The sequence below is a fragment of the Gymnoscopelus braueri genome, assembly GCF_963280865.1.
Source record: "Gymnoscopelus braueri genome assembly, chromosome: 2".
Lineage (NCBI taxonomy): Eukaryota > Metazoa > Chordata > Actinopteri > Myctophiformes > Myctophidae > Gymnoscopelus > Gymnoscopelus braueri.
The window spans coordinates 58,109,657-58,129,834 of record NC_137604.1 but is presented as its reverse complement, the minus strand read 5'-3'; the positions used below and the strand labels follow the sequence as shown (position 1 = coordinate 58,129,834).

The window sequence follows — 20,178 nt, the reverse complement described above, 5'->3', positions numbered from 1 at the left end:
GCTGTTTTCATCTCTTAAATCTCGCGAGTAAAGCTCTAGACAAGACTGGTCCACTGCATGACACGAGTTGCACAACATTTTTCTTTTTTTAAACCAATAAAAAAATTTGTCAAAACATTTTAAATCAATAAATAAGAAAAAGAGATTGCACATCAACAATGGGGTTTTCTCAGTGGAGGGCTAGACCCAAAATCCAGTATACGTACATCAATTGAAAAAAAGGTAGCACATCCAAAATTTCGAATCAATGCGAGGACAAAGTACTCACATTTCCACTTTTTTAATGGCACATACCAATAAACAAATGCTTACACATTTTGGCTAAGAGCTTTCATCGGAGCATTGAACATTTTAAATACTGTTTGTGGCCGATTCTGTCGGAAGTTCCCAATGGGCAGTAGTGACACGCCCATCTGGTGAAACCCGGAATTACACTCAATGTACACAGGAAGTAAACGAGGGTGAAAAAATAGCGTTCGGCCACAGACGGCATTAAAACACTTCTTTATTGAAAGATATGGATTATTACATTAAACTACTACCCCGTAGCGAGAGTTAACATTTGGAGCATGGGGGTAAGCACCTTTATTTTCAATTTGTACATGTTTGGAGTGTCTACTGGGTATAGTGCTGAAAGTCCCTGTGTCCATCGGGAGTGAACCCTACAACTCTCGTAGATTGAAAACGTCAGAATCATGAATACGTCTATGAGAGTTGTATTCTACAGCTATAACCTATGTATAAAATAGGGCTAAAGTGGTTAATGTATGTTTCATTATATCATAGTTCATATCTGATAAGTAACTAGTAACTAAAGTTTTCAAGTAAATGTAGTGGAGTAAAAGTACAATATTTGCCTCTGAGATGTAGTGGAGTAGAAGTAAAAGTATTGGAAATTGGAAATACTCAAGTAAAGTACAAATACCTCAAAATTGTACTTAAGTACAGTACTTCAGTAAATGTACTTAGTTACTTTCCACCACTGTCCAGGTCACACAGCTCAGCCCACACTGCAACCCACAGCCCGGGGTAAAGTGGCCGTGTGAAAGTGGTCTGCGCTCTGTGGATGAGGGTCATTGAGGCGTCTGTGACGCCGTAGTAAGCCAGAACCCCTGCAGTGTGGTCCAGATACACCCCTATTATGTTGCCCTGCAGGTCTGGCACCGTTGTCTCGATGTCATTGTGTCTGAAACATTTATCGTTGTGCCTGTTGTAGTCCAAACTCCACGACTGGTCGTTGCATCCGAATGCACACTCGTGGAAGTACCCGTCTCTGCTCAGGTCTTTGTATGCCACCGCTATTTCAACGGAACCTTTAGATTCCACCTCCCAGTAGTAGCGGCGTCCAGACAGACCTTCTTTACACAGCACCTGGTAAAGGTGAGTGAATCTGTCGGGATGATCGGGATACGACTGGACCAGGGCTGTGAGTTCTACCCTTCTGTCGCCCTCGGATACAACCATTTCTCTGTATGCAGTGCTTGGGTCCAGTGTGAGCCGACAGTAATCTGGGGAGGAATCAAAACATAAATAAATAATATCAAAAAATGTGTTTTGCAAAAATCTGCCTCCTGGTAGCGCTATAACAGGCCAATCTGAAGAATTTGGGGCAGAGGTTTGGCTTTGGCATCCAGGGAGTGTGTGTGCACAGTTTCGACCGAGCCAACAGTGCTGGAGATTAGCTGTTCACGGACGGACGGACGGACGGACGGACGGACGGACGGACGGACGGACGGACGGATAGACAGGGTGCAAAACCCTTCCGGCCTGGCGGAGACAATAAGTCAGTCAGATAAAAGATCCAATCGAGTTTTATTTGTATGGTCGTTAATGTGTGTTACTGTCTCAAAGGGGCCCACATTTAACGAAGGAAACAAAGGAAACAAACGACACACCATGATCCTTAGACCTTCAATTAGGTGACAAAAAACTCACAAGAAGAAGCCCTTGATGTCAGCATTGTTCAACAATGAAGCCTATATTCTAATAATATGTAATTTAATATTAACACATTTTTCTGGGAACCCCTGGTGGTCTCAGTCTGGACCCCACTTTGAGAACCAATGCTCTAGCCCAGTGGTGGGAAAAGTACTCAAATGTTTTACTTAAGTAAAAGTATCAATACTGCAATGTAGTACTCCGTTACAAGTAAAACTCTGGAATTAAACATTAACTTGAGTAAAAGTACAAAAGTATTGGTATTAAAATGTACTTCAAGCACCAAAAGTAAAAGTACTAAATTTTTTGAAAATAGCAGATCTACAAGCTCACAACGCGTCGCGATGCGACGTGTTGGGAGCTTGTCAAATAGCCTATGTATAAAACAGAGCTAAAGTGATTAATATATGTTTTATAATGTAATAATTTATATCTGCAAAGTAACTAGTAACTAAAGTTTTCAAATAATTGTAGTGGAGTAAAAGCACAATATTTGTCACTGAGATGTAGTGGAGTAGAAGTAAGAGTATAGACAATTGGAAATACTCCAGTAAAGTAAAAGTACCTCAAAATTGTTCTTAAGTACAGTACTTGAGTAAATGTACTTTTTACTTGTTACTTCACACCACTGCTCTACCGATTCAGCTATGGCTGCCCCTTGTAAATGTAACAGTAGTATGGAGAGAGACTGAGAGCTGCTACCTCCGGATTAAGAGTAACTCACATTTTAAGAATTCATCTCTAGTCTTCGGCTCTGGTGGCAATGGAACATCCACAGTTTTCTATACGGATGAGCAGAAACACACAGGCATTGAGTATTGATTGATTGATTTTATTTGGTGATATCAAATAAAAACAGAGCACAATAGCACAATAACACAATTATACAAATTGTATGTATTATTATTATTATTACATCAGACAGTCATACCTAAAAAACTGGAGTCTAAGAAATGTGCAGTCAATGCAATTTAACTCATTTTTAACCTATAAATGTGCAGTCAATGCATTTAACCTATTTTAAATAAAGTGCTATGTACCTACACTACATCGTACCTAATATAGTTCACAGTTTATCATTTAAAGTGGACCAAACAGTCTATTCAAGTGCATATTAGTCTATAGCATGTAGTAACCATTTGGTTAACTAGCAGCAGCAGGGCAAATTAAGGGATTGTATAAAATAATTTGGCCAAAAGAGAATTTGCCAAAAAACAACAACAAAAGACTAGGATTTAGTTATTTTTTAAGCCTATTTTAAAGGTGCTTAGAGTATGACATTAAGAACTTGCCGTGGGTGAGGCAAAAAATGCATCACAGAAAGTGTATGTTAAATGTTAGTTGTTCCACTTCATTTGTGCGTATGTCCTCCCACACGTGACAGGGTTTTGGTTTATGAAGGTGTGTCCCTGACAGCAGACAACAGTGTATTGATTTCATTAAAAGGCTGTATCCAAGTTGTCTGCTTTTTCACCTCACCTAAAATTCCAGTCAGTCCACATCCACAGTTGACATGACTGAATAGTAATGTTTAAATGAGTTCCAAAATCTCATCTCAGACAGACAGACAGACAGACAGACAGACAGACAGACAGACAGACAGACAGACAGACAGACAGACACGCGCGCGCGCGCACACACACACACACACACACACACACACACACACACACACACACACACACACACACACACACACACACACACACACACACACACACACACACACACACACACACGCGCGCACGCGCACGCACGCACGCACACAATGTATACTTTTACCTGGGACACAGGGTGTGTGGGTAATCTTTGGTCCATTGCTGTTCTTCGTGCTTCACTTCTACACTATTTTATGGTGGATCTGTCCAGTCCTCTCACCCCTTGTAGGCTACTCGTCAGAGTTATATAATCTGCCTTGTGTTTGACTCATACTGGACCATGGACTTCTAGTATATTTTTTTATTATATGATTCATATACTGTACCATGGACTTTATCATATTTGTTTAATGTGTGACTCATACAGGAAGAAACAGAAGCAAATCTACAACATCACCACTAGGGGGCAGTAATCTATATATATGCATGCTGTAATCCGTATATCGACAGTCCATTAGCCAGGTCTATGTGTGCTGTATCGACAATAGCGTTGCCATGTCTGCATATTATAAGCGACTTTGGGCTTGATTTTCTGTAAAGTTGCTTGTAAATATTGCGGGTTAGTTGTGTTTTTTGTGTGCATGTTTCTAAAGTGTAGTTGCTTATTTGGGCTTGTTTCCAAATTTTGTAATTTACTGTGTAAAGTCAAGGACCCCCAAACTAGTATTTGTCCACGGACCCCCATCTGAACATATTTTGTACATTTTTATTTTATTTTTTTCAAGATGCTTTTGAAAGTGTTGTGAGCTTGTAGATCTGCTTTTTTTAATTATTATTTTTTTATTTATTATTATTATTATTTTCTGTATAATTATCACCTATGCTGCTGCATTATCTGAAGGAAGCCAAACAAACAACAGTTTACTCTTATGTACCTGTACACAAGACAAGATGCAATAATAAAGTACAACCTTGAACCTTGAACCTTATTTCGGGGTAGTTTTCATAGACCCCGGTTGCTTATTTTTCTCGCAAAGTCTGGCAACAACACTGATCGACGCTCCATTAGCCAGGTCTTATCAGAACTCACAACACATGATGGCAGCGTGTTGTCGTGAGTCTCTTCTCTTTAGATCAACGTTACCTTAATAACCAGCCAACATGTTAAGATGCGTGTCCTGTTCTCACACCATGAGAGACTGGAGAACGATAACAACGCTTCTGAGAAGAGTCTCCATGGTTACCACGGCTAAGAAGAACTCATCTTCTTCTTCATCTTTATTATCTTCATCATTCAGAACATTGAGGATACTGAACCTCTCTCCATGGGTCACTGAAGGTCACTGGAGAAGAGGGGTCACTGGGTCAGTCACGTGTTTAGCCCCTTCTAGGTAAGTCTGCATCAGGGGTCTTCAACGTTTTTCAGCCCAAGGACCCCTTAGCTGAGAGAGAGATGAAGCAGGGACCAGTGTAGCCCTGAAACTAGCCCTGAAACATGACTGTCATACCATGACAGTCATGGTACCACTTGTTCCTGGTTTGAGAATGTTTTACATTTACAACCGGTACATCTACATAAACGTTCATATTTCAAAAATAAAGTGCTGACCCCACGGCCATGGATGTAACAAGTTAAAGCGCCATTGGTCTAAGTACCCGTATCTTCCGTATTTTTTAATAAAAAGCATTTTAATTCGATTGGTGGCCATTTTAAACCCTCAATATTTAGTCAACTTGACCTATGGCTCTGTACTTGGTTTGCTCTTTTTCTCTCTACAGTAACTCTCTGAAAATAGCCGATCTACAAGTTCACAACGAGTGATATTTGTGTGTTAAAATAAGTGTTAAATAGCTCTATATTCTGATCGTACTCATTGGTATTTGAGTGTTTGTTCAGTAAGGAGTCTCTTATGTCTCTCCAGCTCTTTATTAAACAGAAAATGCATTCTCAGGTCAGGATACCGATTTTATCCAGTCAGGATAGAGAACTCAGTCAGGATACAGATTATTAGACAAGTGAAATTGGAAGTGATGGTACTAAGAAATGATCAGACAAAATTGTAACTCGAACACTATAACATTGAATTGAATACCATGTTACAACAAATAATATACACTATTATTCTTTTTAATTAAAGATCTTGAGAGACAGGGAGCCTCCTGTTACTGAACAAACACTCTATAGCAATGATTACTATCAGAATATAGTGCTTTAACCTCACTTACCCTACCTTTAAATGTTCAAATCATGTATACTTACTTCAGACCATTCTCAAAATTATATATATTTTTTTCATTGGAGAAAACAAAAAAGCCAATTTAGCATTGAGGTGCCCACAATGTTTAGGTGTCCACTTTTCCGGTTACCATGAAAAGTGTGTTTTTGCCGATTAACGATTTCATTGTGTTTTTTACATTGAACTTTGGAACATGAAAAAAAATACATTTCTGTTTGCCTCTAAAGGCTTTGTAAACAAACAAACTGACATATTTAACTACTTTATAAGTTAAAAAATAAATAGAAAAATTGTGGAAATAGGTTCACAATGACCCGGAAAAGATTTGCACAAATGTCCAAGATTTAAAAAAAAATAGCAGATCTACAAGCTCATAGCGTGGCACTCGGTGCCGCGCTATGAGCTTGTAGATCTGCTATTTTTGAATAGCCCAAGATATACAATAATGGTTTAAGTGGTTACACAGAGATGTGTTCCCGGCTTTTAATAGGTTAATAATTGTCACAGGCCTTCTTCCAGGGGAGACGTGCCGTCCCCCTGGGTGTCCCCAGAAGGGTCTTCAGAGGACGGCCAGGAGGGACAGGGTCACTTCGGGGCGCTGTCCGCCGACGTGGCCTCCAGGAGTTCGTACCGAAAGAGCAGCGTGGAGCTCCAGAACGCCCGGTACCCAGAGGACGATGAGGATCGTGATGTACTACGAGCGGAGGGAGAAGAAGAGGCGTTACGGTCCCGCGGGACAAACACCACCTACTGGTACTTCTTACAGTGCAAGAAACTGATCAAGGCCAACAAGGTGTGTGTGTGTCTGTCTGTCTGTCTCTCTGTCTGTCTCTCACTCATTAATCTCTCAAGAACAGATCCATTGCTGCGCTTGAATCTGTCGGTAGCCGTGTTGACAACCCGTGCGCATTGGTTACAAGTGGGCGTGCTATCAGATAAGGAAGCAGGCCGCGCTTTACCCAATCAAATGTAGTGGGCGGGATTTACGTGTGTGCCGTTCCTTCCCCCCTAGAAACAAACCGAAACTCATTTAACAATAGCGTCCTCGAAGCCAACAAGACCATGGAAAGTTAGTAACATTTTAAATTGCTCTTTCATCATAGAAACAAGTGGGCTTATAACCAAAACGATCCATGTTCTTTGGGAGAATTGGTGTTAGTGTTCCGTGCAGAAATATTGTTAGTGGGAATGAAAACATAGTCGCACCACCGGAAGTGAAAGGCTGAAGGCAGACCAAAACCCCGGTTTCCCTGTGCACGGGTCCACCGTATACATCCACACGGCGTAGTGTCATCAGTGGGTCGTACCTAGGGGGGCGGAGTCGCTCAGGGGAAAACACAGATTTCCCACAGCTGGTATAGACGGAGGGATGTGGGGTTTTCAAACTCATATGCTGTAAAAGTATACCAATTTAAAAGCAGGCGTCATGGCTTGCCAGATCACAGGCACAGAACCTTGTTGCCACTCGACAAGGAATGCTACATTAGCAAATTAAACAAGAGTCCGATTGGAATGTTGTCCTGACTGGACAGAGGATCCAACACAACACAACACAATGACCCGAGGTTATCGGATTTAATCGCCTGGTAAGAGACACTATTATATTTTCTATAGATATGATCAATTAAACTTATCATAATATCAAAAAGCAAAAGCCATTCATTCATCAATGATGTTTATAGAACACGTTTTAGTGAATTCCAAGTACTGGAGACATCGACGCCATTACAGTTTGGAAACGCAGTCAACATGCAGCGATTTACACACAAAACAAGCCAAACCCTAGACTATCCTCGTTTAAAAACCTACAGAAAACACAATTGTTAATCTGGCAATGAACACGGAGCTAAAGCAGTGTGTAAATCCTGCATGATATTAAATGACGCACTTTGCCAAATGGTAATGGCGTCGGTTCGTGCCGTTCACAAAACAGTCTCTAAACTGTACTTCAAATTCACTATAAACATTATTGATGACTTAATGGCTGTTGGGTTTTGATATTATGGTAAGTTTAATTGATCATATCTTGTAATAGTGTCTCTACCAGGTGATTAAACACTGTGCATATGTAAACATGTTTGCTAACAAAGAGAGAGACGGGAGGTAACCAGAAGACTCGCCCCAAAACACGCTCGCCCCCATTTTTTTCACCGACCAGCGGTTCTTGTATTCTTGTATTTGTTTTACAGAGGATAAGGTTTGAAATAAGTTCAGGGTTAGGCATAGTTTTACTGAGGTTCAGTTTAGTAATAAGGTTATGTTTTGGCACCGTTTTACTGAGGTTACGTTTAGGAATAAGGTTATGTTTAGGCATAGTTTTACTGAGGTTACATTTAGGAATACCAGGTGAATCCCGGCGGGTTTGCCCCGGGGCGACTGTGTTTTGGGGCAAGTGTTTTGGTATTCAGACGGAGATGGAAAGAGGGAAACAGATCTCCGATCTCAGTGGTGCTTGTGCTGAAACTTGACTCATGCAATAAGATATAAAGATAATCTGATAAACCACATGAACCCCAGCTTACGTATTCTGGGGGGAACATAAACCAAACATTGCCAATCTAGCTCACAGTTACAACGCGTCGCGTTCCGACGCGCTGTGAGCTCATAGATTGGCAATGTTTGGTCTTTTTAGTCACATATATCTTAATAATAAGTCAACTTTTCCGAGGGCGATTGTGTTCCAGCTGTCCTTCTGATGGATTTTTCTTAGCTGACAATGTTTCCATCGTCCATAAAATAGCTCTGAAAGTGATCCAAACGATCGTGTATGATGTAACTCTATGAGGCAGATCGTTCTGTTTTCCCCCGAGACAAAATCGAAAGGGCGTTCCTGGGCGTTCCCGTCTATCTCCGTGTGTATCTATAGCCTCTCCCAGAGCCAAATGAATGAGTGAAAAACAGCAGAGGGTGCTGTTTTTCCTTTTTATTTGACGATGGGTTCCCAGATTGCTCACTCATAAACGAACACACTCTAGCCTAGGATCAAGACTATCATAGATGTATTTTAATCGATTTTGACATTTGCATATCTAGATACTAAAGTAAAAGTCAGACTCGATAAAACGCATCTATGATAGTCTTGATCCAAGGACTAGGAAACACTCATTTCTGCCTGTTAGATCATGACACACGTGTGTGTGTTTTTATTTGGTGTGAACTCGTGCCATTATTTGAAATGCATATTTACAACAATTTCATTTACAGGAGGCTTAGAAAAAATATAACAATACCTCCACAGAGAGTGTAAATCCCCACTCTCCTTCAGAACCGTTCTAAAAGAGCACTTACAGGTGGCTGAAATTCGAAACTGGCCCCTGTAAAAGTCAAAGCCTAGCCCCCCCCCCCGGAAAAAAATTGTCTCATTAAATGTTTCGATGAATTGAGTACAAAGGACCCCAATGGAAACGAGCCTTTTAGGCTTTCTTGGGTTTAAAATCCTCTTAGCAGACCTCGTATTTAACTGTACTTTCATGTGCTTTTTTTTTCAAACTGCTAATAAAGTATTCAATCAATCAATCAATCAATCTCCGACTGGAAACTCCACCGGTCATCAAATTATTGGCTTAGGAATGCGACAAAAAAATAAATAAATCATGAATTCAATTCAATGTAATTGATAGACAATGAGTAATTTTTTGGTTGAACTACTCCTTCAAAGTTGTCCTCAGTGTTGTCTCTCACTCAGAGTCATGTTAAAGTTGTCCTCTCTGTGTGTGTCCTCTGTGTTGTCTCTCAGCTCAGAGACATGTTAAAGTTGTCCTCTCTGTGTGTGTCCTCTGTGTTGTCTCTCAGCTCAGAGACATGTTAAAGTTGTCTCCTGTGTTGTCTCTCAGCTCAGAGACATGTTAAAGTTGTCTCCTGTGTGTCCTGTGTTGTCTCTCAGCTCAGAGACATGTTCAAGTTGTCTCCTGTGTTGTCTCTCAGCTCAGAGACATGTTAAAGTTGTCTCCTGTGTTGTCTCTCAGCTCAGAGACATGTTAAAGTTGTCTCCTGTGTTGTCTCTCAGCTCAGAGACATGTTAAAGTTGTCTCCTGTGTGTCCTGTGTTGTCTCTCAGCTCAGAGACATGTTAAAGTTGTCCTGTGTGTGTCCTGTGTTGTCTCTCAGCTCAGAGACATGTTAAAGTTGTCCTCTGTGTGTCTCCTGTTTTGTCTCTCAGCTCCAGGAGGCCTTGGATGTGTTCAGTAGAGACATGTTGAAGGTAGAGAGGCTGCAGCCAGAAGAATACAACTACACTATTCTGATAGGAGGCTGTGGGCGCGCTGGACGCCTCAAAATCGCCTTCAAACTGTATAATGACGTACGTATGCATGCGCGCGCACACACACACACACACACACACACACACGCACACACGTACAAAAACAAGCAATTTTTGAATGTTAACCCACGAAGACCTGAGGCCGATTCTACAAATGCCTTCTAAATCAGTAGTTCTCAAACTTTTTCGTGCCAACGACACCCAAAATGATATGTATTTGGGTGTCGTATATGTATACCCCCAACTGAAAACATTCAACATTTTTCAAAGAGATGAAGCAGGGCCCCCCTCTCTATATTGTATAAAATTGTGTTTCAGAGTAAAACTTTTTTTTTCCTTGGTCTGCTTTTTTCCCTCTACACCTATACCTCTTAAAACATATATTTTTTTAAATAGCCGATCTACAAGCTCACAACGCCTTGCGCCCCTGACCGCTGCTTTAGTATACAAGCTCACATCGCGTCGTGATGCGACACGTTGTGAGCTTTTAGATCAGCTATTTTCACTATATTTGCCTCTAATGACATGCCCAAAATATTGATCGATCATTACGCAATTATTTTATTAAATAAGCAATATCAATCGATAAATCGATTCAATTGATTTTGTTTGATTAAACTGGTTTCTCCCTCTTTATTCCTAGATGAAGAAGCGTGGTTTAGTTCCCACCGATGCCACGTACACTGCCCTGTTCAACGCCTGTGCACAGTCGACGCATAAAGAGGCGGGCCTTCAGCGGGCGCTGCAGCTGGAGCAGGAACTGCGTCGTAAGAACCACCCCCTCAGCACCATCACCTACCACGCCCTGCTGAAGACCCACGCCATGACCAACCACCTGCTCGCCTGTCTCCACACTATGAGGGTACGCTACTCTGTCTGCTGTGTGTTTGTGTTTGGGTTCGTATTAGGGATGCAAATTATCGATTAATTCATTAATTGATAGTTGATAACCTTATTGATCGCTTAATCGATTAATTGATAAGCGGCGTTTTTTAGCACCAAAAGGAAGATTCTTCCGAAACCGGAAATGAGTGCAGAAACATAATTGCTTTGACACACACACACACACACACACACACACACACACACACACACACACACACACACACACACACACACACACACACACACACACACACACACACACACACACACACACACACACACACCTACCAACCACCTGCTCGCCTGTCTTCACACTATGGGGGTACGCTACTCTGTCTGTGGTTTGGGTTTGTGTGCACACTGCGCTGAAGAGTCGTATCAACGATCCTAAGCCGTGAATTCATGCATTTATTTGTGTCTATAGAAACAAACTATAAAGCACGCACATCCACTCACTAAAAAAGCAGGTGCTGGGCTGAGGTCATAAGGTCAGAGACCTTTGCGAGCTTGTGGATCTGCTATTTTCACTTCTTTTTAGGGTGTTCATTTACGAAAAAACTAAAAGTTTAAAATACGTAGATAAGAGGTTTCCGCCCGACAGCAACGATATAATATAAGTGTGTGTGTGTGTCTATAGGAGATGCTACAGAATGGCCACGCTGTAACACAGGAGACATTCCACTACCTGCTGATGGGATGCCTGAAGGACACAGACACAGGGTTCAGGCTGTCCCTACAGGTAAGGTACATGCACTGTATGCATTAAACATGACATTAAAGTTACAGTCCACAATTTTTACCGACACACAGAGAGAGATAAATTACAACCGTAACACCCAGGATTTTAACCTGGCTGTCCAAATTATGTTCGGCTCATACAAGAGGAATTTCTCGCTAGGTTTGATTGATTGATTGAATACTTTATTAACAGTTTGCAAAAAGGTACAGTGGTATTATTGGTACTGTATTATTGGTACTGTCATTGTCAATCTTTTGGGGATCTTATGGAGGTCACAGGGGATATTGGGTTTTTGACCTTCAGGCAAGTAGGTGTTCTATCTGAATCCAGGCATTCCAGGGTCCAAATTTCTCAATTGAAGCGTAGAGCGGCCACCTCCAATCAATCACTGCAGATGTTCTAGTTACGTATATTGTATTGACATAGTCTACTACTGCATATAGACCAGATATCTATGGATATTTACACACTATAAAATAAAGTGTCCAGACATTAACTATGTCTAGTTTGTCAACCTGTGGATATTTCTAATACTCAACAACAATATCAAACGTGTCCTGTTCTTCTAGAAATAAGATGAATGCTGCTCCAATGCGATGCTGCCTGCGTTGCCTACCTTCGAAATAAATGTTTTGGTTGTGGTGATGTCGTCATGACGATTTGGTCTATAGATTCGTGCCGCGCTTGTAGATCTGCCATTTTTGAAAAATCTTGACAATTTGTGCAAATCTTTGAATACATATATATTTTTAAACGAACATTATTAACTAATTATTATTAACGTAAGCTTTGAGCACCACTGATATAGCAACGTGTGTGTATGTGTCTTTACTGTGTCAGGTTTGGCGTCAAATGCTGATGTCAGGGATCAGCCCAGACTACAGGAACTACAACCTGCTCTTGCGTACGGCGAGGGACTGCGGCATCGGAGAGCCCGCCTTGGCCTCTGACCTTCTGCTGAGCCCCCCGGTTTGGGCAGGTCAGCGAGGGGGAGACGACACCACGAACACAGAGTCAGGAGGTCAGGGCTGCAACTATCAATTTTAATTTTTAATTATGTGTGCAATTATTCTATTGATTACTTTTTGGATGAATTGGATAACCGAGAAGTGGTTTATTTTAAATATTTAAAAATATTTTTTGCAGATCTTCAAGCTCACAGCACGTAGCGATGCGGCCCACTTTGAGCTTGTAGATCGGCTTTTTTCAAAGTTTGTATTGTTTTTTAGAATTTGTTTATAATAGTGACATCCTCAAAATAGGGAGCGATTATTTTATTACAAAATTATCAATTCTAATGATCAAACTAGTCGATGTAATCGATTATAAAACATGTATAATCGATTCAATTGATTATTTCAAAAAACTGTTGCACCCCTATCAGGAGGACGCAGTCCTATAGACGTGGATCTCCTGGAAAAGCAGCTGTTCATCCAGCCTTCCCCTCACAGTGACCGGTCAACCGGTCAACAAGACGACAGCCTCCATGGTCTGGACAGTGCAGGTATACCAGGTAGGTCTTTTTAAAACGGAGGAAGGAAGCGCTGCCTGGGTTCAGTCACAGTGGCATTTGCAAACAGGTGCTCTTCAGTAGCCTGGTTCCAGACCATAGACCCCGCCCACTCTCTGAGTGGGGCAGCTTCAGTCTGATAATCAGGCTAGCTCTTCAGTGCTGTTCGGTACGTATACGTAGAAGCAAATATATACATATATAGTATATATAAAATCATTTAGATTATTGATACTGGTCATTGTCGGACATTTTGTCAACCTATCAATTTCAGTTATAGGTTTTTTATATTAAAGTTTATGTCTGCACTGTGCCATTTTTTTGTTTACAAAGCCTAAAAGGCAAACGGAGAAGAACTTTTTATTTATACATTCCAATGTTCAATGCCAAAAAAATAATAATTTATCGCAATTATTATGGCAATTAATGTTCAACTAAAATGTCATGATTGTGACAGCCCTATTACCAGGAGCACAGGAGGAACCAGGTGTCTCCGTGCAGCTGGTACCAGCGAGGGAGATGCCGAATGACCTCCCCAGTGGTCCGCTAGAGGCCCCCGGCTCTTCGGCGGTCCCCAACCTCCTGGACGTGTTTGAGGGGAAGAGGAGGGGTGGACTGGTCTCCCTGGGCACCGTGGCCGGGCCGTCCGACCGGCTCGCCCTGATCGGAGGGGCCCAGGGCGTCCTGGAGAAGATGGCGGCCGCAGGACTCCATCCCGACATCAGAACCCTGACCCTGTTGGCCGACACCACGGAGCCCGGCGGCCAATCGCTGCAGACCCTCCTGCAGGCCGCCAAGCTGCACAAAGTGAGGCTGGACGTCGGCTTTTTCCACTCCGTGATGCGCCGAGCGGCGAGAGCCGGCGATATGGATTCGGCGAAGGTACACGCTACTAGGCATCTCAACGCACCTTGCACTACAGTACGATTAGAGAAGCCTTATTCAAGGACCCCCAAATCAATATGTAGTATTTGGCTACGGACCCCTAAAATTTAAATATATCGTGCCAGGGAGGAACCCCCCCCCATACAAGCTTTGTGTTGTTAGAATGTTTTAAAAATCGGCACACAGCCGATGTATGCGAGTTGAAAGTGGTTATACTGATTATTGGTCCTATGTTAACACATTTTGCTGGGGACCCCTGACTGGGACCCCAAGTCCTTGGGGGGGGGGGGGGGGAGAGAGTGTGATACCAGGGGGTCCCCGGCAAAATTTATTAATATAGCGTGACAATCATTTTAACCATTATTTTATACTTTGGCAGTTTGGCTATTCAAAACTAGCAGATCTACAATCTCATAGCACATCACCTCGTGCCACGCTAAGAGCTTGTAGATCTGCTATTTCTTTGGAAAATCTTGGAAGGTTTGTGCAAATCTTTGAATATTGTTGTTTTTTAAAAGCAAACCCTTTCTAACACAAATCTTTGCTTCTGGGGGTCCCTGGCACAAACCCTTTTCAGATGGGGGGGAGGTCCGCAGCCAAATGCATATCAATTCGGGCGGTCCTTGACTTGGACTTGAACAGTTTGAGAAGCTGTACTGATTTAAACCATGCATAATGTTTGCGTTGATGCTTTCTCCTCTGCCCAGGCCGTGGTGTGTGCGATGAAACAGCGGGGTTTCAGCGTGGACGTGCGGAGCTATGGCTGTCTGGCTCTGGGCTGTGAGCGACAGGCGGACGGTCTGCAGCTGCTCTCTGACATGCAGGTGAGTTAGTTCAGTGGTACTCAACCTGTGGCTTTACATGACAGTAAAGTGACAATTTAATGACTTTTTAATACCTAAAAAAAAAAGGGGAAAAAAATATCATAACTGTATCAAAAGTAATCAACAAACTATACTATAAAAACTAGTCAAACATTGGCCAAATTGTCAAATAATTTAGAAAGAGGCAGACGTTTTGAAAACAGCCAAACAACAAGCTCACAACGCCGTTGTGAGCTTGTAGATCGGCTATTTTCAAAATATTTATCTGTGGAACCGAGTCAAACTAAATGCAATGCCTGAACTCCTACATTCCAAGTGCTTGTCAGGGTGGGGGGTCCCCAGTTCAAATATGATTATTTTGGGGGGTTGCGGCCTGAAAAGGTTGAGAACCACTGCTCTACAGTGAAAAAGTGGGCGTTAAGCATGTTTTTATAAGTCCCTATATGGTGGGGGCCGCTTTGATCCTCAAAGGGACGTTTTTTCACAACTTCAGTGCCAACACTGCAAAGATCCGCTGCTATTTTCGACAAATGTCACTGAAGTGTCATTTTTTTTGTGGCTGACCCTTTTTATGCTTCTTGTAGGAGGCGGGGCTGAGGCCTAACGTCCAGGTGTTCTCTGCTCTGATTGGCCAAGCAGCTCGGAGGCTGGACTACGTCTACCTGAAGGAGCTCCTCAAGAGCATGAGAGACCTGGAGGTGTGGCCTAACGAGGTCGTCATCAGACAGCTGGAGTTCGCCTCGCAGTATCCACCCAATTACGACAAGGTGTGTAACAGTGTTTTTACTGTGGTGGAAGAAGTACTGATATATTTTGACCTTTGACACGATCTAAATGTCTCAATAGAAAAATAGTTACACAGTGCCGCTTTAACATTGTAACTATTATACTGTCTCCCATTGCTCTGCTTACCCTAGTTTGTTCTCTCCATCTCCCTTTCCATCTCGCAGTACAAGACCAGGAACAACTACCTGGTTCAAATCGATGGTTTTCGTGGTTACTACCAGGAGTGGTTGAGGACCATGCCTGCCCAGAGCACTGAGCCAGGGTAGGAGGAACTGTCACAGTTATTACTAGAGTTGGGATGTTGCTATATCAGTGGTGCTCCAACTTTTCCATGTCAAGGATCCCCAAAATGTATTTGGCCGCGGACCCCCATCTCAAAATATGTGGTTTTTGAAGAAGCACAGATCGGATTTACGAATGTTCTCTTTAAAACCTATATGTATATTGAAAGATTTGCACAAATCTTCCATGATTTTTCCAAAAATAGCCAAAGAAATCTTAAAATGACACAGATGCGTTCCCGGTCTTAATGCATTAATAATTCTTATACGAGGTTCCAAATGGACCCTTAGAGGTCTGTAACTCTGAGAGTGTACAAATGGAACCAAATGGACCCTTACGGGTATGTAGCTCTGAGAGTTATGGTGGTTCTTGAAATTAAAGAGTTATAGAACCACTGGTATTGTAATTGTATAGCAGACATTAAGTCCACATACCAGCTCTGACAGTGTGATTAAAAAAACGGTTCCGGACACGGTTCCAAAATCTGCTGGAACCGATTCCGGTTCCTCAATGTTGAGTTCCGGATACCAACCGTAGTTATTACATAGTCATCAGAATCGTTTTCCATTCATCCGTAAAAAATTATCTGTTGAAATAATGGCAGATCTACACCTTTTTTAGATCGGCTATTTCCACGAAACGCGTTGCTTCGCGACACGTTTCGAGCTTGTAGATCTGCTACTTTTGACGCTTTTGTGTGACGGTGTAGTATGAAAAAACACAAAGTTAGAATATGGAGATATGAGGTTTCTGTCCCCACTAAACGTTTAATGGTTAATTATGTGTGTTTACCATTTTACCATTTACAGCCCTGAGTCAGAGCACATTGAAGGGACGGAGGCTGACACGCAGGAGGAGGAGGAGACCTCACAGACCTCACAGGAAGCTCAACCCCAGGCAGAGAGAGTGACAATGGCTCAGAGGAGTAAGTCAAAGCTCAAAATGTTTTGAAAAATACTGAAAATATCAGATCTGCAAGAACAACACCCAAGAACATCCGCCCTCAACAACAATAGAAGGAGCTTGTAGATCTGCTATTTTCTTTATTGTGGACACAACACTGTTGTACCACAAAGTGTAAAATACGGCTTAAGTGGTTCATGGATTCGTCAAATTGTTGAGATAGAGATCCTTTTTTTCTTCACAAAATGTATTTTAAAAAAACTCTTCAAAATTTTGATTAATCAAAAAAATCTATTGATAAAATCATCACTAAGAAAATAATGGGCTTACGTTGTATCTCCATCTCTCTTTCCTGTGACAGTGGCTCAGAAGAGCCAGCAAGAAGCAGCCCAAAGCAGATCTCCCCTTCCCAAAAGGGACCAGCGAGAAGCTGCCACAAGTAGATCTCCCCTTCCCAAGAGGGACTGGCAAGAAGCAGCCACAAGCAGATCTCACCTTCCTAAGAGGGACCAGCGAGAAGCAGCCACAAGCAGATCTCATCTTCCTAAGAGGGACTGGCAAGAAGCAGCCACAAGCAGATCTCATCTTCCTAAGAGGGACTGGCAAGAAGCAGTCACAAGCAGATCTCACCTTCCTAAGAGGGACCAGCAAGAAGCAGCCACAAGCAGATCTCACCTTCCTAAGAGGGACTGGCAAGAAGCAGCCTCAAGCAGATCTCATCTTCCTAAGAGGGACTGGCAAGAAGCAGCCACAAGCAGATCTCACCTTCCTAAGAGGGACCAGCAAGGAGCAGCCACAAGCAGATCTCACCTTCCTAAGAGAGACCAGCAAGAAGCAGCCGCAAGTAGATCTCATCTTCCTAAGAGGGACTGGCAAGAAGCAGCCGCAAGCAGACCTCCTTTTCCCAAGAGGGACCAGCAAGAAGCAGCCACAAGCAGATCTCACCTTCCCAAGAGGGACCGGCGGAAGTCCACTTAATAACTCTCTCACACACACACACACACACACACACACACACACACACACACACACACACACACACACACACACACACACACACACACACACACACACACACACACACACACACACACACACACACAATACCCACACTTCATAACACAGTGGCTCCCAACCTGTGGGTCCCCAAATGTTTATCTGTGGAACAAAGTCAAACTAAATGTAATGCCTCAACTCCTACAATTCCAAGTGCTTGTCAGGGTTGGGCGATCCCACGTTTAAATATGATTATTTTCGGGTTGGCATAGTGGTCTGTGGCAGTTTGTCCGTCTGGTCCATCCATCCAAATATATTGTTCAAAAGTTTACATGACTTTCGTTTCCCTTTGTCTGTGTGGTCCGCACCAAAACATTTCCCTGCACATGCCGAGCTAGACTTAAAGCTCCTCTCTCGCGGCCGGCACCGGTGCACCGGTGCTTCAGCGTTCCGGTGTGATTGACAGACCCTTCAAAATAAAGGTTTTTATGTCCCCGGGTCCGTTACACTGCCACCAAAATCATACAGTGGTCATAATCAGTTAATACGAATCACAAATGATTTTCCCTTCAAAACAAACCCATCAATACAAAAGTTACAGCGTACAAACCATTCGAAACCTTTAAAAATATTTTGATTATCGCAGGTTCGAGTCAAGTTGGAAAAGGATTGTACATCCTCCCACCTTGAGTGCCCCGTCTTTCCAATGAAACTTAAATCAAATTGCATTGTTATACTCTGGTGCTGTAGAAGGTCCGGGTGTTTCCGTCCCATAATTAAAATCGTGGAAACATGTAGGGCGTTTTGCCCTGCACACCTCTCAGAAATGCAGATGGTGACAGTCCTTAACAATGTGGCCAGATTCCAGGCATCCGTAGCAAAGCCTTTTCTCCCTGATATAGTTCCGTCGATCTCCCAAAGACATCGCTGTGAATTCAAAACAGCCATGAAGCACGTGCTCGTGATTCTCAGAGTACACATGGAGATTTGGAATTCCATACTGAGACTTGAGATTTTCCATAACTGCTTGAGTGCTAAGAACACTGGCTTTGTTCCCCTTTGTTTCCCAGGAATTCTGCTTCTCACCATTGGGATCAGAGGACCCGAGAGCATGGAAGGATGTTATCGGATTAACAAGCAATTTCAGCTTCTCTTGCCATAAAAGTAGCAAAGTATTTCAAACTGGGAAACTCTTGCTTCTCACACAGGCTTTGGGTTACCTGTCTGTTCCATAGTGCAGTCGCCCAGTCAGGTAGTTTTGTAGAGTAGATCTTGACTGTGGTGAAGACCACATTGTAAACGGCCAGCTTGTCCTCTGACAGTTTGACCTGGTGAACCTCACAGGTCCTGTGTTTTTTCCTGAGGAGTCCCGTTTGGTCTTTTGTGCGTCTGAGTGAGAGACTCTTGGTTAGGATGTTGAGTCTCTCTTCTCCGCTTCGATGAGTCGCCTCGACTCAACCCGCCGCCCGGGTCGAGTCCTCCGGGCAGACTGCGCGGACTGCACCAGTTTACCTCTTTAACGGTTTCACGCCCTGTTGAACTCTCTCTTCAAAGTTCCTTTCAACTTTCCCTCCCTTGTCAGATCTGGATTCATCTTGTCATTCTTTGGAGTTAGTGGCAGTGGTGGAAAAAGTACTCACATTTCTTACTTAATTAAAAGTATCAATACCACAATATAAAAATACTCTGTTACAAGTAAAAGGCCTGTGTTCAAAATGTTACTTGAGTTAAAGTACAAAAGTATTGGCATCAAAATATACTTAAAGTACCAAAAGTAAAAGCACTAAGATGTTTGAAAATAGCAGATCTACAAGCTCACAACGCGTCGCCATGCCGCACGGTGGGAGCTTGTATTTTCAAATAGCCTAGGTATAAAATGGGGCTAAAGTGGTTAATGTATGTTTTATAATACAATAATTTATATCTGCAAAGTAACTAGTAACTAAAGTTTTCAAATAATTGTAGTGGAGTAAAAGTACAATATGTGCCTCTGTGATGTAGTGGAGTAGAAGTAAAAGTATTGGATATTGGAAATACTCCAGTAAAGTAAAAAAATTCGATGGTGTAGTTCAAGCTCAGGTGTAGATGCCTCAAACTGAGGCTGAGCGGTGGAGAGTCGCAGAAGACAGCAGGCCATGCGGGTGAAGTTTTCACTGTAGCAAACCCAGCTGGTCACGAAAAGAGGTTTAAGTCTGACTGATGAGTTGTAGACAGTTTATTGGAGACTCAACCTGAAAACTAAAGAAAAAGGCATAAATACAAAAACAAAAATCAATGAACATCATCAATGAACCTGAACTTGAACACGTGTATTTGCAAACTTCATATGAAATTC

At 42.4% G+C, this 20,178-nt stretch overlaps 2 protein-coding genes across 4 annotated transcripts; one reads left to right on the top strand and one right to left on the bottom strand.

The window, feature by feature from the left end:
• Positions 1-965: 965 nt before the first annotated feature.
• LOC308076537 (tripartite motif-containing protein 16-like) lies at positions 966-3,776 on the bottom strand. The gene is made up of 3 exons (XM_080416877.1): positions 3,721-3,776; positions 2,663-2,720; positions 966-1,508 (listed from the first exon to the last, which is right to left on the bottom strand). Exons 1-3 carry the CDS (start codon positions 3,754-3,756, stop codon positions 970-972), a joined length of 633 nt encoding a protein of 210 aa, XP_080273003.1. The 5' UTR covers positions 3,757-3,776; the 3' UTR covers positions 966-969.
• An 853-nt stretch (positions 3,777-4,629) lies between these two features.
• Positions 4,630-19,301, top strand: ptcd1 (pentatricopeptide repeat domain 1). Of its 3 annotated transcripts, none has more exons than XM_080452079.1 (13): positions 4,630-4,927; positions 6,293-6,566; positions 9,932-10,072; positions 10,677-10,895; positions 11,556-11,657; positions 12,498-12,678; positions 13,042-13,170; positions 13,625-14,049; positions 14,760-14,876; positions 15,461-15,643; positions 15,827-15,924; positions 16,754-16,869; positions 17,209-19,301. In XM_080452079.1, the coding sequence occupies exons 1-13, from the start codon at positions 4,698-4,700 to the stop codon at positions 17,823-17,825; spliced, it is 2,832 nt and encodes a 943-aa protein (XP_080308205.1). In that variant the 5' UTR covers positions 4,630-4,697; the 3' UTR covers positions 17,826-19,301. The 3 variants fall into 3 exon arrangements, with proteins under 3 accessions (XP_080308205.1, XP_080308204.1, XP_080308203.1); XM_080452078.1 differs by having other exon boundaries at positions 6,281-6,566; positions 13,042-13,161; XM_080452077.1 differs by having other exon boundaries at positions 6,281-6,566.
• Positions 19,302-20,178: the final 877 nt, after the last annotated feature.

Coding starts and splice junctions, on each gene's coding strand:
- LOC308076537 (XM_080416877.1), bottom strand. CDS start 3,756: ATGGACCAAAGATTACCCACACACCCTGTGTCCCAG. Junction 2,721..3,720: donor CCACACACCCTGTGTCCCAG/GTAAAAGTATAC, acceptor TCATCCGTATAG/AAAACTGTGGATGTTCCATT. Junction 1,509..2,662: donor TAGAGATGAATTCTTAAAAT/GTGAGTTACTCT, acceptor ATTCCTCCCCAG/ATTACTGTCGGCTCACACTG.
- ptcd1 (XM_080452077.1), top strand. CDS start 4,698: ATGTTAAGATGCGTGTCCTGTTCTCACACCATGAGAGACTGGAGAACG. Junction 10,896..11,555: donor CCTGTCTCCACACTATGAGG/GTACGCTACTCT, acceptor GTGTGTCTATAG/GAGATGCTACAGAATGGCCA. Junction 15,925..16,753: donor GCCCAGAGCACTGAGCCAGG/GTAGGAGGAACT, acceptor TACCATTTACAG/CCCTGAGTCAGAGCACATTG.